Source organism: Protopterus annectens, chromosome 2.part1 (genome assembly GCF_019279795.1).
Source record: "Protopterus annectens isolate FY-2018-M chromosome 2.part1, PAN1.0, whole genome shotgun sequence".
NCBI classification, from domain to species: domain Eukaryota; kingdom Metazoa; phylum Chordata; order Ceratodontiformes; family Protopteridae; genus Protopterus; species Protopterus annectens.
Genome location: NC_056729.1, coordinates 955,661,459 through 955,681,057, shown reverse-complemented (window position 1 = coordinate 955,681,057; position 19,599 = coordinate 955,661,459). Strand labels below are relative to the sequence as shown.

The 19,599-nt window shown below is 38.5% G+C and overlaps 1 protein-coding gene across 1 annotated transcript in view; it reads left to right on the top strand.

The window, feature by feature from the left end:
- Positions 1 to 19,599, top strand: part of CC2D2A (coiled-coil and C2 domain containing 2A) — a 3,655,067-nt gene that overhangs the window by 1,089,254 nt on the left and 2,546,214 nt on the right. Inside the window, exon 14 of the mRNA XM_044062582.1 lies at positions 14,195 to 14,351. Within this exon, the coding sequence (XP_043918517.1) occupies positions 14,195 to 14,351 (157 nt within the window). The remainder of the gene's footprint in view (positions 1 to 14,194; positions 14,352 to 19,599) is intronic.

Genomic DNA, 19,599 nt, shown 5'->3' with positions numbered 1-19,599 from the left:
GATTTCATCTTGGGGTCTCCAGAGTTGTTTGCTGGCATCCGTGCAGTGTAATTAATGGCCAGTGATTGACCTTTACTGAAACAGACCATTATTCTGGCCCTTTTTCAACAGTTTCTGTTTCCACAGTTGGAGAGCTGAAATCAACCTGTTGACTAGTGTTGTAGCCATGTTGAAAGTCTTACTCATGACTGTAATGTTATGAGGCAGTGCCATCTGTGCCAGGGAGAGTAGGGTGATGCTTGTCTACATATGCCAGCATAGCTAGTTGGCATTTTGTAAAGTATTTTGTGTTATTTGACTAGCACACTGATTTGTACAGATGTTTTGAGTTAAAAATATGTTTGTAAAGTTACTTGTGTTAAAAATGCATCAACAGTAGGTCATGATGGACAGAAAGAATGCATGCATGTATAAAAGGTTGTATTGTTGTAATTGATCAAATATGTATGTTTAGCAGATAACCATGGAAGGGTGGAAAGTTTGAAATTGTGTTATATTATTCAGATGCTGCCATAGATTTTAGCAAAGCTCTGTGTGTGTGTTGTATCAGAGTCAGATGAGCAGAGGTGATGTCATCCTCTAACCAGGATCTGTTTTTTTTGGAACCCTCGCAGCAGCACTTTGAAACCTGACAGGAAAAATTTCTGACAGGATATACATCTTGTACATCCACACAGAGACAACATCATCTGGCTTTTGCTATGGTAAGACACTCAACACACTTTAGCTTCCCTTCCTTCAGTAAGTAGTCAGGGAACAGTAATTCTTTAGTCAGGGACATTTAGTGAGAACAGTTTAGTATTGTTTTCTGCAGCATCTGTGAGAAACTATCCAATTGTATTATTTTTTGTATCACTGTGGTTGAAACTTGCTTGTTTATTGTATTCAGTATTCTCTTGTTTTCTGGTTTATTATTTATCATTAAATATTTTAATACCTTTCATTGTGGCTCGTCCTTTAGATACTACTTTTAACATCTTGAGAGTACATATGCTTGTTTTAGTGACACTGTGGCTGCTCCAGAAAACCTGGCTGCTTTGGTCATACTCTGCCATTTGCATTAGTATTAATTTTACACAGTATAATTTGGTACCCTTTGTAAGAGCTTTAGGGTAGTTGACTGGTAGCAGCATGATTACCTCAGAGTCTGGGCAGAAAGGGGCTAGGAAATCTGTGCCGGCTTTTCCAAGGTGTGTATGTGTGTGCCTGAAACTGAAATATCCAAGTGTGTGTCAGCTACTGGGAACAAGGACATAGAGCTCCAAAGTGGTCAGTGTGGAGTTTTGTGAGGGTCTGGAGACAAAAGGAGAGTCCAGCCCCAGGTCTGGAGCATGCTTCCTGTGTGCTCTTAAGGGAAATTGTGCTTGGTGCAGGGAACTGCATCTGAAAATACTGTGTGTTGTGAATCCATCTTTGCTCTTAGTGATCATCCCTCACCGGAGTCAGTGGTGAATATTAAGACTGCTTGATTGCTGACACAGAGTAGGGAACCTTCACAGTGTTTTTATTAGTTAAAAAAGAGTAGTTAATTTTACAAATGAAGATGAACCACCAGGAAGGGATCCCCTTTCCATAAAGGAGATTTTACACTAAGATTGTTTACAAGTTATTCAGTTGAAAACATTTGATCAGAGTCTGCAGTGTAGTGTGAATGATTATCAATTTTGGTATCAGTGAATTAATACTTCAGAAGAAATATCAGTTTGAATAGATGTAGTAAAAAAACAATTTATTTAACAAGTTATTCAGTTGAAAACATTTGATCAGAGTCTGCAGTGTAGTGTGAATGATTATCAGTTTTGGTATCAGTGAATTAATACTTCAGAAGAAATATCAGTTTGAATAGATGTAGTAAAAAAAATGGGCAGCACAGTGATATAGCAATTAGTTATGCCCTTTCTTTCCCCCACATTGATTTTTTTGCTTGATTATCTTTTTTAAAGGAGTTTGTATGCTTTTGTCAAGTTTGTGTGTAGGTGGGGATCCCTATTCCATTTTCTGACCATCCTCATACTGATTTCTACCACAGTCTCTAGTTTCCTTGTACATTACTGAGACATAATGTTGATTGTCCTTAGATATGAATATGAGTCTGAATTTGTGTTCTGCTTTTGACAGAGTAGCAGAGCTGACTGTGGTTGATTCCACACTTGAGCTTGGTGCTTACTGGAATGGAATCTGTCCTTCCACTAATTAACACGCACACACTCCCACACGAGTTGGATCTGATCAGTTGTAGAAAAAAAGACGAATGGATTAAAGAAAGAGGAACAACTAGTAATTACATAAGACTTAAAATCTTTATAGAAGAGAGGTTGTGAGATGGAAAACAACAGAAAGTGTTATGATATAAGTAATGCAATGCTAAAGATTTTTTAACTTGAAAATCCTTTGAAATGAAAATTTTGAAGGTGTCATTCTGTGTTGTGTAACCAAAAAAAGGTACAACTAGCTTCCTGTGTTTAGATGTTGGTTGAGCTCATCCCTGCGTAAAGCTGGGATGTGTGCCTTAAGTGGGATGACATCAAGTATAAGAATATGTAGATTCTAATGCATGTATCATCTCCAGATTTATCCATTCCATTAAAAGGGTCTGGTTCCAGTATAGTTCTTCTGGCATTGGCACAGATGCACAAAGATTAACTAGTGGTAAAGGTAGCTGGAAAATCAAATGTCAGATTGTGTAAGCTTTTGTAATTTCTGCTTATGGTATGTAAATTGCCTTCACATGATTTACTTGAGGTGAAAGGCAAACAGACTTTTTACTGCATCTTAAGCATGTCTGATGTCTCATGGAAAAAGGTGCAAAGGCATTAACAAGGGCTTAACTGGAAGAGTTGTGACAGTTCCACTGTGTGTAGCTAACTGCATGATAAGGTTGTGAGTTGAATACTAACAACATACTGAGTACTAGTAATATGTAATTTCCTTATGACTCTGTGGCCAGCTTTGTAGATATGAACATCCTGAGACAATATAGCAATTGTCTAATGTTCACGGACATCCATTTAATCCTTAAAGTAAATAACACAGTATGCAAAAGATGTACATACACAACTTTCGTAGCAGAAATCTCCCTAAATTTGTCAGGAACACACACTGCTTCCTCAACACATTCTGATTACCGCACACACAGACCATCTTATATTGAGGCACTTAAAAGAAACCTTCCCAAATCTCAAAAATCTCCTAAGCTTACAAAAGGCAGTGCCTGTCCTGGCAATCTTTAAAGCACATATCAGTAACAAAAACAAACACAACACATAAGCCATATCAGTAACAAAAACAAACACAACACATAAGCCTTCACCCAATGGTCATCCAAGGTGAACCCCCATAAGACAAGCATACACTTTACCTAGGACTCTTGTCATAGTGGATTCCATTGTACAACACACAGATGCCCAATCACTAGGTTGGACAAGGAGAAGATATAGGTTAGCTGCTTATCTGGACTCTGGAGCCATGCTCTACAATGTCATGCAGACACTCGAGTCAGTACACCACATGTACAAATATGATTCTGTCATAGTCCATATGGGTGTAAATGACCTGAGATTTACCTCACTGGAGTACATTATGAATGTCTCTAAATATGTGTCACAGGCAGGTATGTGCCTTGCATTGAGCAGCATTCTACATTAAACAACAATGATGCTTAGTTTCTGGTGTCATTCCACAGTGATTCATTATATGTCTGAATGGGAGGACATAGTTAACAGACCATGTTGCTTTGCCAAGGATGGTCTGCACCTGTCCCTCCCTGGGCCTTCGGATATTGGCTAAAACTTTATCCAATGGTAATGTCAAAATGACAGGCCTTCCAATATAGCAAAAAAAAAACAAAACTTAAGGTGTTACTACTTAATGCTAGGAGCCTCAACAAGTTTTCCTTACTCTGGAGAATATAAACTTGGTTTAAAGCCACAGAAAGTAGTCTGGCATTGCAAGGCTACAGTGCTTTCAAATTATATAGACCAGTAGCAGCACAGACAGGATCTAAATGTGTAGGTGTCTCAGTCTACATCAGTAACAAATATACCTCCAGGTTGGTTAAACAAAATGGAAAATGGAGAAATGATCAAATCAGCAAGCAAAGGAGACTAGTATTGGTGGAACTGAATTTATCCTAAAATCTTGGTGAATACCTTCATGAGGTGGACCAAGTTTTTGCAAAATCTCACAAAGATAACACTGATATATATACTATATTTTATATGGCATTTATCATGGACAGAACTAGGTTAAAAAAATAAAAAAGACAACTGGTTGCTCAAGTCTCAGGATAAAAAGTGGCCAATCCTGGTATGCGTACTGAAAAAAATGACTGTGTAGAATCCACAAAACACAAAAACATTCATGCAACGGGTATAGGCCAGACTTGGGGGAAGGATGGCCCAGGGTTGTAGAAGGAAACAGCAGTCCACAAAAGCTACAAAAACCGACAGGTCAAAAAGAGCCATAAAGAAGATAGAGTGGACTATTGAGGATAAGGAAGAAATTATGTATTTGTTACTATTATGCAAGAAGCCCAGAATTTCTAGATAGAATATATTCAAAAAGATTAAGAGATTAATTAGAGGAAAGAAAAATACTTGCACAAGAAGAACTGTCAAAAGCTTCAAATGCAAATTTGTGTTACTACAATAGGTCTATGATCAACATTTTATAGACCAAGAAACTTTGGGTCATTTGGAAAAAGAAGCAACAAAAGAAGTGTAAAAATACAAAGAACAAAACCTAGAGGTTTTTGAAAGGTATAAAAAAGAAACCGGGACATGAGAAAAAAAGAGAGATCTGATATGGTGCAATATTAATGCAAAATGAAAGCCAAACTAATCAATACAAAAGAAAAGCAGTTTTAAAGATATTTGAAGAGAAATACAGGCAAAGGCACCCAGATGCGGAAAATTTCACAATACAAAAATAAGATCACAAAGAGGGTACATAGAACAGAAGATTAGTAAAGCAGGAGTTAAACAAATAGAAGCTAAAATTATGGAATACCTGCAAAGTGCTGGATTTAGTGTAGAAAGTCTAACGCAGGTTATGTCACAGGATTATGGAGCAATGAGTCCACCAAAGTAAGGAAGAACAGTTGGAGTGGGAGACATTTGGAAAAGAAATATGTAAATGAGAAAGCAAAAGAGAGGTCATATGGTGCAATATTTATGCAAAGGAGAAAGTGAGATGAATCAGTACAAAAAAAGCAGCTCCAAAGATATTTGAAGAGAAATACAGGCAAAGGCATCTGGATATAAACATTTTTGCAGTGCGTAAAAATAAGAAAAAAGGGGTGAAGGTAGAAAAGAGCATTAGTAATGGAGAAGTTAAAGAAGGAGAAACTGAAGTTAACCTATTAAGTGAAGGATTTAGTGTTGAAAATCCAGCAATGGTAACATAACAACATGATGGAACAATGGTTCCCCGAGTTTAGTAGAAACAGGTGGAACAGGAAGCATCCTGTCACTTGCTACATGAAGATATGCTACATGAAGATACAGTTGCATTCAGTAGGAAACCAGTATAAAAGTTCACTTAGAGTTGTACAGCAAGGGAAGGAGCAGGAAACAGTGCCAACTCTGACACAGTCAATGTTGTGGAGTGATAGGTCAGTGACTTCCCATATAAAACAGCAGTGGATGACACATGATACAGCTGAAGAGAATCTGTCATAGGAAGATGTTCTGGAACTTTCTATCAAATGCCCATGAGAAAGAGAGAAAAAAGAATGTGCCTTCAGTGTAGAATAAATGATCTTAGGAAAGAGTTGCTTGATTTAATAGATATGGATAGATGTGTGATGCCCCTCCTCTGGGCCAGTAATCAAGGAGCCACAATCCTCACCACTGACACTGGTGATGGATGTTCACTTGGAACAAGGATAGATGCAGTATTTCCAGTTGCATCTCTCTGCACCAAGCACAATTTCCCTTGAGCCACACTTCTGTCCTGGGGGTGGGTTTCCCTCTCTCTCTCACAAGGCCCAAAATAAGACTCCACTCTGACCACAGCTGTACAGTTGAGTCCTCAGCCAAGTTTTCCAACCCAAGTCCTCCACCACCCTCTCTGTGAAACCAGTGTTCTGTGTCCCTGCTCCAAATAGCTCACACACACACACACAGACACACACACACACCCACCCCTGGGAAAGACTGGCACAGATTTACCAGCTTTGCCATCTCTGCCCAGGCTTATGAGGTAGATACTGTCACCAGAGCACTCCAAAGCCAGCTACTCTAAGGCTGTTACAACAATACCCAATTATCCAGTGTAAAATTAATACTAATACAAATGGTAGTGTTTGACCAGTGCAGGAAGGCTTTCAGGAGCGGCCACAGTGTCACCAAATAAATGTAAGTACTCTCAAAGTTTAAAATAGTCTCTAAAAGACCAACTACAATGAAAAGTGTAAATATATTTAATAATATAATAAAAGAACATGAAAATACTAAATATCTATTTACAGTAAACACCAGAGTTTCAATCACAGGAAATGTTTAAAAAAACAGATGGATAGATTCACACAGCTACAGAAAAACAGTACTTAACTAATCTCACTATATTTTCCTGACTGATCTAAAGGATTGCTATTCCCTAGTTTCTTAGTAAAGCAAGGCAAGATGAAGTGGACAAGTGTTCCTTCATTGTCAGGTTTCAAAAACAGACTGCTCTGAAACTTGTTTCTCATCTAGTATTAAAACATCATTACAGTGCTGGATTACAGAATGACATCACAACATCTGGTCATCTGACTTCTGGTTCCCACACTACCCCCTTTACTAGCAGCTAAACCAGAATCTAGCATATATGTGTCATAATACACATACACACACACACACACACACACACACACACACACACACACACACACACACGTAGAGCTTTACTAAGATGTGTTATACCAACTGGAAGTTATAAAACCATTTCAAAAACTTCCACCCTTCCAGGGTAGCAATTAGTTCACTCCTAAGGAAGTCCTGGTTTTCACAGGCATTTTGTCTCTGGCTGCAATCAGAACTGTAAGATACGATCTTTATGGCCTAAACCAGGAAATTTATTTTCAAACTATTTTTCAAACTTAGCTGGTCTGAGATTAACATCTTTTCTTCCAGTATCCTCTGTTACAGTATATTCATTTCAACAGTTATAATACAGTCTGACATACAGGTATATTTCTTTTCTGTCCAGCAGGACTTACTGTTGGTACATTTTTTAACATAAGCAACTTTACAAATACATTTTCAACACAAGCACCTGTACAAATCAGTTTGATATACAAATGGCATATAATTCTTTACCAAACTCCAGTTAGCTATGCTGGTATATGTTACACATCCACTACTCTACTTCTACTTCTCCTGACATAGTTGGCAATACCTCACAATCATCACAAGATGTATTAAGATTGATGAAAGAAATAGATTACAGAAAGTCAGTAAGACCCAAAATGTTAGAAGTCTAATAAAACAAATGAACACAGTAATCGACTAGTAACAGAAACTCATGTAATATAACAGAAGTAAATAGACTATATTACTGCATAGCTAAATTAATAAAAGATAAAGTCTTACCACAGAAATACAAAGCAATAAGGGAAAGGAAGGTAAGAAATCAAATGCTATCATAGAAGCATGAAATAAACTATAAAGCAGTTAAGACAGGGAATGTCACTGTTAGAAGAGTATAAAAGAGGAAACAGATCAGTAAAAATAATTAGAAAGATAGATGTGATGAAAGCAATGAGCAGTGTCAGAACAGACCAGGACACTATTGCAAGCAGTAAACTGAAGGTATCAGGACAAACAGAAAAAATGAAAAGATATATATATATATGGGTCTACTTTGAAACATCTAAAACCCATAACATCTAATTTCATAACATTGAGACCAGAACATCTGAAGCATCCCCTCCACATATAACAACACCAAACTACCAAACACACTTTTACTATGTTTATGCAGGGGGGCAAGCCCCCTGTACCCCCCGTGAATTAAATATACCAACTCCAAGATCGCACTACAGTGGGGAAAAAGTTGTTTTCCTAACCCCACTGTATCAAGCCCCCCTGCAGAAACGTAGTAAAAAGTGTGTTTGGTAGTTTGGTGTCATTATATGCCATTATATCTGGAGGGGATGTTATTTTCATGTGAGTTATACTGTTAGATGTTATGAAATTCAGTGCTATGAGTTTTAGATGTTTTGGGTTTTAGATGTTCTGGTCTCAATGTTATGAAATTAGATGTTATGGGTTTTAGATGTTTTGAAAGGGACCCATAAATAGATAGGGGAAAGTACAAAATAATCAGTCCATTAATGACTCAAAAAGTTTATAGAAAACTGAGGAAATAAAAAGAATAAAAACACCACCAAAAAAAGAAGAAATAGACACATTTTGGAGAAATATCTATGAAGGTCCTGTGGAACGTAACGGAGATGCTGAATGGATAGAAGAAGTAAAAAAACAGTAAGAAGTTCAGATATATAGGATATGAAATGAGATGAAGTGATGGCTAGAGAAATTGAAACACAATTAAGAAAAGCTCCTAATTGGAAAGCCTCAGACCCAGATGCAGTGCCTAACTTGTGGCTAAAAGTGTTAACATCTTTAGAAGAAGAGTTGGCTCTGAGTAAGAACTACTGATATGCACATTCTGAACAGGAAAAATGATACTCCTCCTTAAGACTGAACCTGCAAGCTATACTATAAACTATAGATCAATAACTTGCCTTTCAACCATGTATAAACTGTATACTGGAATTTATGCCAATGGAATTTATAGTCAGAGTAAAACTCAGTCATGGCAATAGAACAAAAGGGTCTATATTTGTTCACTGAAAGATATTCTCAGTGAACATCCATTCATCTAGGCATAATCAGCGAAAATCACTTCTGCGATTTGTGGAATTTTCCCAGGGCAATGAAGAAGTTGGCCAACTACAAAACTTTGCCCTTGCCACTGTAGTGCGATCTCGGAGTTGGTATATAGAGTTTTAGGGGGTGGGAGGGTGAAGCCCCTCATTTGGGTGGGTGTGATCTAATTAGTTGTGGGTTTCGTCATGCTGTGGAGTAGTTGTTTCATTGCCCTGGAGAAATTCCATGAATTGTGGAAGTGATTTTCACTGAATGTGTCAATGAATAGGTGTTCACTGAAAATATCTTTCGGTGAACTAATATAGACCCGAACAAAATAATAATAATAAAAAAAAAAGTCATATGGAACAAAGGATCATTTGTTGTTAAATAAAACCATAATAGAGAATTGTAAAAAGGGGAAAAACTCTAAGTATGACAATAACAGATTACAAAAAAAAGCATTTGACAGCATCCCACATTCATAGATAAAGGTGTGCTTACAGATGTATAAGACACACACTACATTGATCAGTAACATTACAATGACCATGTCAATTGCAAACCACTTTGCAGCTAAGCCATGCTAAAGGACAAATTATTATCCCAGGGACAAAAATCCAAAGCGGGTATTTTCAGTGTGGCTCTTTGTCACCACTGCTATTTTGTCTTGCCCTTGAACCATTAAGCTGTCTACTTAACATTATTAGGGCATGACTACAATTTGGCTCCCAGAAATCAACAAAGTGTTACGACGTCTCATCTTGTTTTTTTTTTTTTTTTTGGCTAATTTAAAACTGTATAGTTCATCAGATGAGGAGCTGAAATCACAACTGCAAGGAGTCAAAACTTTCTCTGATGATACAAAAATGTCATTTGGTCTTGATAAATGTGTAAAAGCAACATTTAAATCAGGAAAGTTACAAAACCAATAAGATATCAGTCTGGGACAGGAATGGGGTATAAAGAAATTAAGCAGGAGGGAGTGTATAAATATTTGGAAATTGATGAAGGATTGACAAAACGTGAACAAATGCGAACAAAACTCACTACGGAATATGTTAGAAGACTAAAATCAATACTGAAAGCAGCCCTGTCGTCTAGCAACAAAGTCCAAGCTGTAAACCAATTTGCTCTTCCTGTTCTAACTTACAGTTTTAGGGTGATTGACTGGCCTCAAAAGGTACTGGATCATTTGGACAGAAAAACAGGAAAAATGTTTCACTCTTATCAAAAATGTATATAAAAATCAGTGTATACCAAGACTGTATGTTCGTTGTTATGAAGGAGGTATGAGCCTCCTTGAAATTGATTATATATGTAGTGCTGCAGTCATAGGACTGCATAAATATCTGCTGACTTTACCAGCTCCAAACATAGTGAAAGTTTTAAAACATGACTAGAACAAGTCTAAGATGACTTCCCTGCTTAGTTTAGGAAAAGCATATCAGTGTCAGGCATGGAAATCAAACCAGAAGTAGACAAAAATCAGGAAGCAACTGGATGTGCCAAAAAACAAAAGAAATAATATAAGAAGGATCAGATGAGAAAGCAAGAAAGGTGGAAAAGGTATAAACAGAGCTGCAAGTACAGAAAACTCCTTGAACAATCTCATGTCAAGCAGGACCTGACACAGGAATGATTAAGAGGAGATTAATTTAAACCAAAAGATGAAAGGTTAATATTGGTGGCCCAGGATAGTGGACTATGTACATGTTGGTTTACAAAGACCATTGAACCATGTGGGAGAAACAGGAAAATGCAGGTTCTGTAAATCAAAAATAGAAACAGTCGCAGATTTTGTTGCTTGGTTTGATACACTAACGGCAATGGGTCTATATGTTAAAAGGCATAATAGTGTGGCAAGACTGTTGCACTGGGGATTGTGCAAACATAATAATACAGAAGTAGCTGAAAAACATTGGAAACATGAGTCACAAAGCATTATAGAGAATGACGAAGTTTATATCATGTGGAATCACCCATTACCAACAGTTTCAAAAATAGATGCGAGAAAACCAGATATAGTAGTCCCGTTTAAATTGCCAAACCCAGCAATTACAGTGTCTTACGTAGAGAGAGACAGAAAGTCATAAAAATACCAGGATGTTGCAGGCAGAAGCAAGTGCAGTGTGGAAGAGTATGCCCAGATAGTTCCAATAGTAGTAGGAACAATGGGTCTCATAAAAAAGAATCTGTAGTCATATTTAGATATACTACCAATACATGTAACTACATATGAATTGCAGGAGTCATTTCTGGGCACATTGCAGGTGCTGTGAAGAGCACTTACAGCTAACATCAAAGATTGAAACAATACTAATTTCATGAACTTTAATCATACTTTGACTTAGGAATGGGAGCCATTCCCATAGTAGTATTAGAAACCCAAAAGACTTGTAGAAATTAAACTGGCTGGTTAAACAGTATGATGCCCTGGAATTCATCCATTTGCAAGTCCCTTACCATATCCTAGCTAGCTATAGGTCACTAGTTATGCTCCAAGAATCTCGTACCTCAATCTACTGGAGACACTTACTGTCCATTCAGATGCCCTGTTCATGGAGAATGTTAACTAAAAGTCTATAGACTGGGAAACCTACACTGCCTCAGACTCACTGGCACTGTGTTTACTGGACTTTATTAACACAAATACACTGGCCCAAAGAGTGAGCACTTCAACCAGTGGTTCAAATGTACTAGACCTAGTACTCACCAATATGGGTGACCACTGCACTACCCACTTGTTACTCATCACTGGTGAAGTGAGATCATAAAGCGGTCTCCTTCAAAATAAAAATCAGGTTGGGAAATCCAGCTAAACATGTAACAGTCAGGAACTATTATGAAACAAACTACCCCCCGAACCTAGAAATCACAGCAACCTTTGCCAAATTACACAGAGAAACCCTTACAAATGTGTGAATGGCTACATAGAAGTTGCTGAACCTAATGGAAGTAAACCAGTAACAAACACCAAAACCAAACCACACTAGTAGAATCCCAGCTTTAACAGAGTTTATAACAAAAGGAAAATATTCATGGCAAAAATTAGAAAGAGCTACTCTCATGAAAACAAGAGCTCACTGATTAAACTAAACAAGAAACTAATATGATTAAGTCCAAAAGGGCCAACTATGAGGTCAGGATAACCTATCAGGCTAAGAACAACCTCAAGGCCTTGTTCAGCTATGTCTGAAATCTTAAAGGTAATACACACAGCAGTGTGCTGAACTGGTGGTAAATGGTACCACCTTCACTGAGCAAGAGACTCCTAGCAAATCTGTTGGCTGCCAAATTCCACCCAAATTTAACCCCCATGCTTCCCTCTGTGAAATAATTTCTAGTGTATCCCCCCAACTATCAACAGGTAACAAGTTTTGGAGCTTGCCAAGGTCAAAAATGCTGCCTCAGTAGGCCCTGACAGTATTCTGGGTTGCTTCCTAAATAGCTTAAAACATGACCTTTAAGGACCACTTGAAGTACTTCTCAACTACAGCTTCAAAACAGGTTATATACCAAGTGAGTGGAGGACTGCAACAGTCATTCCTCTTCACTAGTGTGGTCCATCAACTGACCCTGGAAGCTGCATACACACCAGTCTGACAAATTTAATGTCAACATTGTGGAATGAATTGTCATGGAAATGATCACTAAAGACATTGGCGACTTACAGACACTGGACCCATCCCAGTTTGGCTTTTTCAAGAGAGGGTCTTGCCTACTTAACCTGGCAGACTTTGAGATGGTTAGCATGGCAATGGATGAAGGAAAGACAATGCATACTGCCAAACTCGACCTGACTTAGGTGTTCAGTATGATCCTCCACTCAAGTATTGTTGACAAACTCATCAAACTAAGCATAAATCTTTACATAACTCACTGGATTGTCTGCTGGCTTACAGAAAGGACCCAGGAAGTCAGGATTGGTGAGACCACCTCCACCAAGACACTGATCATGAGCGGAATACCTCAGGGATCCATGCTGAGCCTGGTCCTGTCGGAATTCTACTTCTTAGAAGTCAAAGTTAATCTCAAGGGTCTCTGGCTCACCAAGTTCACAGATTACTACAAATTGGAATCCGTCATAGATTTCCCTTATAACACTAATATACTGCAAGAGGGCCTAACATAGACAAATGATGGATGCCAAAGCCAGAATTTAAAACTCAGTGCCAAAAAGTGCATTATAGTGGCCTTTGGAAAAACATCCACACAAGCCAATTACCTCATTGATAAAAGACCCCTAAGGGTTGACCTGGTAGTTAGTAATCTCGGAACATATGTAGGCAGTCTGGCTTTCAGCAACCACATAGGTTGCAAGAAAGTCATTCTATGTCACCTCATCTTAGAAGTAAGGGTATGACATCCAGGTCCAAGGAAAGTATAGTACCACATTATCCGTTTATTATTAGACCTATCAGTTGTACAATGCCACCTTCTGCTTTTACCTGACCAGGCATTTTCAACAGTTGGAATACCCACGTAGGTTCTTCATCAGGATGATCCAGGGAAATTAACACATTGTCCTACACCAATCTCTTTAAGCCTCTATCTTTATATCTTTATATTCAGCCTTCTATAGGTTACTGACAGACATTCTATGCCTGGCATAAAAGGCATCCTCAGATCCAGCCCTGATGTATCTTTTGCACATCTGCAAAACAAACAGCACTAAAAATACTTGATCCAAAGATTTAAACATTGCCTGTGACATAAATAGAACATGCTGGTGAGACCAATATGTGTCTCAAAGGATCCCCGTGCTATGGAATGGGCTTCCCATTCATGTGAAGCAGAGTTCATCCCTGACCCTATCCACATTTAACCTTGACCATTAGATAGATGGTAAATTGTAAATTCTGGTCCCTCCACTCTGTAATGGAAAGAGGCACAGAGTAAGTAAAATAGTACCTAATTAACATACCATCCCACAAAGCCCTTGGCCACCTCCAAACTAGCATACCTGTCGTAATAGACCCAAAGGTACATGAGGATATAATTCGATTGGCTTGCGTGGCTAGGCTTATAAAGGCTGTGGTGGTCATTATCCTAGTATGTACATGTGAACCTGTGAACAAGAGTAGTTTCACCTAGAGAATGCACAACAATTGCCTTTTAGCTTAAATAAATAAAGAAGTTATAAAATGTAGTGAGCTGTGAACTTTGATTGAATGCTTTTATTGCCTGCCATCTTGTGAATCTTTCCATTCATTGATATTGTTCACTATTTCTAGTACAAAGGTTTGTATTCATGTTTTCTGTCACTTTTCTGTACTATCCATGAATGTTACACACAGTGAAAATATCAACTAAGATTTTGTAAAATCTTTTAAAAGGGAAACCGTTGACCGTAAAGTGGATGACAGAGCTTATGAGAAGGAAATTCAGGCTGAGTTAAAAGAACAGCTGGAAGAACACGAATCTGAGCATGAAAAGAAACTGCAGGAATTCAAAATCAAGTATGAAGAGTGGAAAGCATGGAAAAGAGCTCAGGTTAGATCTGAGAAATGCACACTGCATGCTTCTAAACTAATAAGACACTTTACAGTACATCCCATATTTGTATATACCTACACCTTCTAGTTTCTCACCTCACAGAAATCAAGACACATACTCATGTACTGACAAGAATAAAATATTGGTGCATATAATTTTTATAGGTTCTTCGGTAGGTACTAGGCTAGCTGCCCTTACAGAACATTTTAAGCCTAGGCCATTTCCCTTTTGGTACTTAAATTAACCTGTCTTCTTTGGTAGTAGATTGGCTTTACCCATCTCCTGCACTATAATTACATATTGTCCCTAGCGATATTAACTGGTATCATCATATATAATTTGAGAAGACTCATGCATAAAATAAAACATAAGAGCTGCATCTGTCCTTTAGTAGTACAAGGGCAGTACTGGTTTATTTTTTTCTAGTACCCATCCGTAGATCCAAGTTGTGCTTGAATATGGACAAGTATGAGCTTTGTTGTATGGTAATGGAGAGTTTGTTCCAGAACAGAGGTATCCCCTGTGAGATATATCTGTCCCTTCAAACTGTTCTGTTTGTTATAAAATATATTTAGATCCCTGCACAGGGTATTTCTGATGCAATTCAACTTGCTGATGTGGGGGGTAGGTCCATCAGTATTGTGTCAGAGGATACCTTGTATACCAGGTATAGGTCACCTCTTAGCACTCTTTGGGATACAGAGTACAGTGACAGGGCTTCAAGGCAGTTCATGTAGGACTTGTTTAGGCCTTGTATCATTTTATTCAGGTGTGTCTGTGGGCATTTCATTTGTTGCCTTTGTCTGGACAGATACATGGCAAAGGGGGGATTATACTCAATGATTGGCTTAACAGGGACTAAGAAAAGGGGGGCAATGACATCACAAGATCTAGTCACAGTCCCTTTGTTTGTAACCTGTGCAGTATTGAAAAACTTGCTTATAACAGTTGACATATGTTGGTCAGAAATTAGGTCACTGTTCAAATTCCAAACTAGCTCAACTTTTAGGGACATATTGGCAATGTTTTATTTTTACTGGGTAGAAGGCTTACCAAAGGATATGAAAATTCATTTTTTCCATTTAGTTTCAGTCCATGATTCTGGCACCTGTTCTTTGTTTGGGACAAACTTTCCTGCAGAATGGTTAAGTCAGTTGTGAAGCCAAAAACTTTTCCTAGCTTGCAGTCATCCATAAAGTTAGTCAGCCAGATTCCTTTGGTCCAGGACAACTTCTCACAAATGCATGCTTCACAGGGAAGTATTTCTGGTTTACTATCAAAATTTCGAACCATACTCCGTCGACTGTACTATCGTCGAACACGGAAGTTCGAAAACGGTAATATCAATGTCAAAAAAACAATCTAGGAACGGGTTTTAATGGGTCGAGGTAGAGGAAATGTTTGTAGTTCGGAATAATACTGAACACCTACCTCGACCCATGTTAAAACCCGTTCCTAGATTGTTTTTTTGACATCGATATTACCGTTTTCAAACTTCCGTGTTCGTTGATAGTTCAGTCAATGGAGTACTGTTAAAAATTTTAATAGTACACTGTATTTCTGGACATTATACATTGGTCGGGTACTCCTTAAATAGATCTTTTTGCCTCAACTCTGAACAGACAACTTCCCCTGTTGTCAGTCATTTCCACTTGTTTGACTCTGAATCCACCTTTGGCTTCTAGTTTTGAAGTCAAAAATTTTTAAAAAGGTATCCTTCATATTAGGCCTCCAAGAAAACCTATTCCCCCTTCATGGGACCTTAATTTTGTTCTTAAAAAATTGACTCAGTCGTGCTTTGAGCCTTCTTTTTTTCCTTATAACATTGTATTTTGAAAATTGTATTGTTTGTGGACCTTACTTCTGCCAAAGAGTCTCTGAACTTCATGCACTCATGGTGGTTCTTCCAGGTTTGTTTCTTCACTAGGACAGGGTGTCTCTTCATACCAATCTTTCTTTTATGCCCAAGTTTCTTAATGATTTGTCCTTGAATCAGTCCATTCATCTTCCTTCTTTTTTCCTTCTCCACAGACTACTAGTGAGAGGGTTCTTCACACCTTGTATTTACGTAGACAGCTCAGATACTACTTGGATAAGATGAGACGTATCGGGAAATCTGAGCAACATTTAATTTCCTTTCATGCCAGGAAAGTAGGTTTGACAGTGTGTAAGCAAACCATCTCTTTCTGGATTTCTAAGGCCATTTCTTTTTGCTATTCTTTTCATGGCAAGCATTTTTCTCTTCTGTTCATGCTCATTCTGCCAGGGCAGTGGCCTCAAAAGCTGCTACTTGGCCTTCTGGTCATACTTCTGCCAAAAAGTGCAAGTTGAATGTCATTTCCAGGGCCAGGGTGTATTTTGCCAGGGCCATTCTTCATGAGTTTGTGGAAGGCTGTTCTACGCTTTCCTCCTGCCATACATTCTGTTTGCTTTTGTACTCTTCCCAAGAGTAGAGTACTGTAGCAGTGATAAGGGAGAACATAGTGTAACTGTGTAAGATCTTAATCTAACAGTGGATGTCTTATTTCTCCCTGTTACAGTATTCTGTCTCTCCCTACTGCCTTCTATTACTTCTCTCTGTGTTCTTCTGGCCAAGGGGTTCTTTCTTCCATCTTTTTCTTCCCTTCCTGGATGTATATGTTGTTGGCTTTTTGGGGGTTAGCTGGTTCTTCTACGGCACTTCAGTTTTGAGGATTAGACATCCTTACATTGCATGAGTACCTTACACCTTGTACATAGGAAATACATTTGGCGTACAATACCTGGAAGGTGTAAAGGCTTTGGTATGCTGGCTGGATGTTAGGCTATCCTCAGAGTAAAGAATACTTAACAGTGAAAAGTTGGACATCTACTGATATGGTTAAGAACTTGCACAACTGTACTTTCTTGTAGATTTGTATTTTGGCTTTCTTGGCTTATAGAGGGACTTCTGTAGCTATCTAATCTATAGTATGAGACCTTTTGGATGGTTATTTGGACATGAAGAAGCCGTAGTACATTGTGGTGCTTTACCAGCCTTGATGCGAGTCCCTTCTGGATGAAAATAGACACCTCCACCTTTTTTCTGTCATCTGCACAGTAGCTGGACTAAATGTGTGGAAGTCATTATAGCCTTGCATTGCCGGAGTGCTGTCCACCTTTTAAATCCTGCCTTAATCACCACACATTTGTCCTCCAGGGTGAGGAGGACTTGTAGAGTGTGGAGTTTTATTTAGGCTCCTGGCATTGGTGAGTAACACTTTCATGTTTTCCTCTACTTGCATTGTCATGTTGGTTTATCAGATTGTCATTTCCTAAAAAAAAGACACTGGGGGGTGAATAATGACTTTGCCTCCAGTCAAAACACAAGACTGGTCAGATGCAGCCATTCCTGGTGAAGTAGAGTGGTCTGTTGATCATATCTTCCCAGGCTGACAGATATTGGACCCCTTCAAATGATACCGTAACGTAAACTAAGCCAATTATTGAAGTCAATTATTTTTTGCTGATATCACAGCTTCATCCTTGGAAAATGTAGAATGCTGCTCAGTGTTAGGCTCATATCTGCCTGGGACACACAGTGTGGGAGCTCCATCATGTCTCTGTTCATTTAGTCCAGTAACATACATCTGTAGTCATTGACACCCACACATACTATGACAGAATCATGATGGTACTTATTGTTCCAAGGACTTAAGTGCGTGTGTGATCTGATGGAGCCATCACTTTTTTTCCTTGCTTAACCTAGTAGGAGGTATATTTGTATATCTTAACAATGGAATCACCTATAATTAGAATGTTTGTTTGGGTAGATGCCTACCTAACTTACGGGCTCAGCATCCATGACACTGGTGGTACTTGTGCTTTGTGATGTGGTAGCCTTAATTTGATGAGTTTGCTTTGTGTCAATGATACATTTTGGAGGTCTTTGAGGTTTAGGCATGTTAATTTTTAGAACATCAGCATGTGATGAATTTTGTGTATTGTGATGGCTTTGGTGAGGGATGGTATGAGATATATCGTTGACAGTTTTGGTGTCTGAGGTTACTATGTGTAAGATTTTTCCCTGCATGGACATTATGTATGTGCAACTCTCACACTCTGTATTATGCTGTTTGAATAATACATGATCATAAGTTCTTACACTGTCAAGATACCCAACTGAATCCGGCTGGTTACATGAATTGTGGTGGAAGTGCTGGTCCATGTCTTTCACAGGAATGGCTCACAGGGACAGAGGTGACTATAATTAATTGGTGGTCAGTTCATTTTGGATACTGTTTGGGTGGATTTATTACTAAGGCATACTGGAGATACATAGTTATTTGGTCAGGGATTTACTACAGCTCAAGGTGTGTGTATTTGTCCTTGACACAGGTTATTCATGCCTTGAACCTGGATTTATAAGGTTGTGTAGATTTTGCATGTCTCTTATGGGGGGAAGAACGCTGTTGTGCAGGCAACCCACTGTAGAGTGAGCCCAATGATGGTGGTGTACTGAGCACAGCATAGTGCAGCTGTTTTCCTCCGTTTTGATGAAAACCTGGATGTTAACAGGCTTTCCATGTTTCTCGGGGTCTTGAATACAAGACCCTGAGTGTGCCCAGCTCTGTGTAGGTTACAGCAGACAAGCTGGAGAGCAATCCAGCCAAGTAAATCCAATAGTGGAGATCTGTGACTTCAGAATGTGTAACAAATCACAGTTCACTTAGTCCTGTGGCTCTTGAGTCACTGGTCAGTGATTGCAGGTAGGTTAGAATTTCAGAAACTTTAGCTTTTGAAGTGGGGACAAGGAGAAAAATTAAGTTAGTATACAAAAATTAGGGAGCGGTACTTAATGTATCAATGAGGTCTGGGAGGGCTCTAACAAAGTAGCAGACAAAAGAATGGGATGAACAGTAACAAATATAACAAACAAAAGGTACTAAACTGTAACTTTAAGCAGGCAAATTATAAGCAGAATATAAGACTCTAGCAGCAAGACAGGAATGTAAACAGCTACAAAAGCACAACTCTTACAGCAAAAATTACAGTACTGCCACTATTGCAATCCAGTTTACAGTCTTAGGCACCAAACCAGTCAGTAATGCTGTATATAGAAAAATGCAGTAATAAATGACTAACTGAGGCTTGGAACCTGTAGTAGTTCACAATTCTCTCTCAATTTTGAATGAAACTTCAAGAATAAGGTTGCAGACCAAGTTCACACACAAACAAATACAATGTTAACTTTTACAAGTAATTCTACTTACAGAGCTAGAAATGC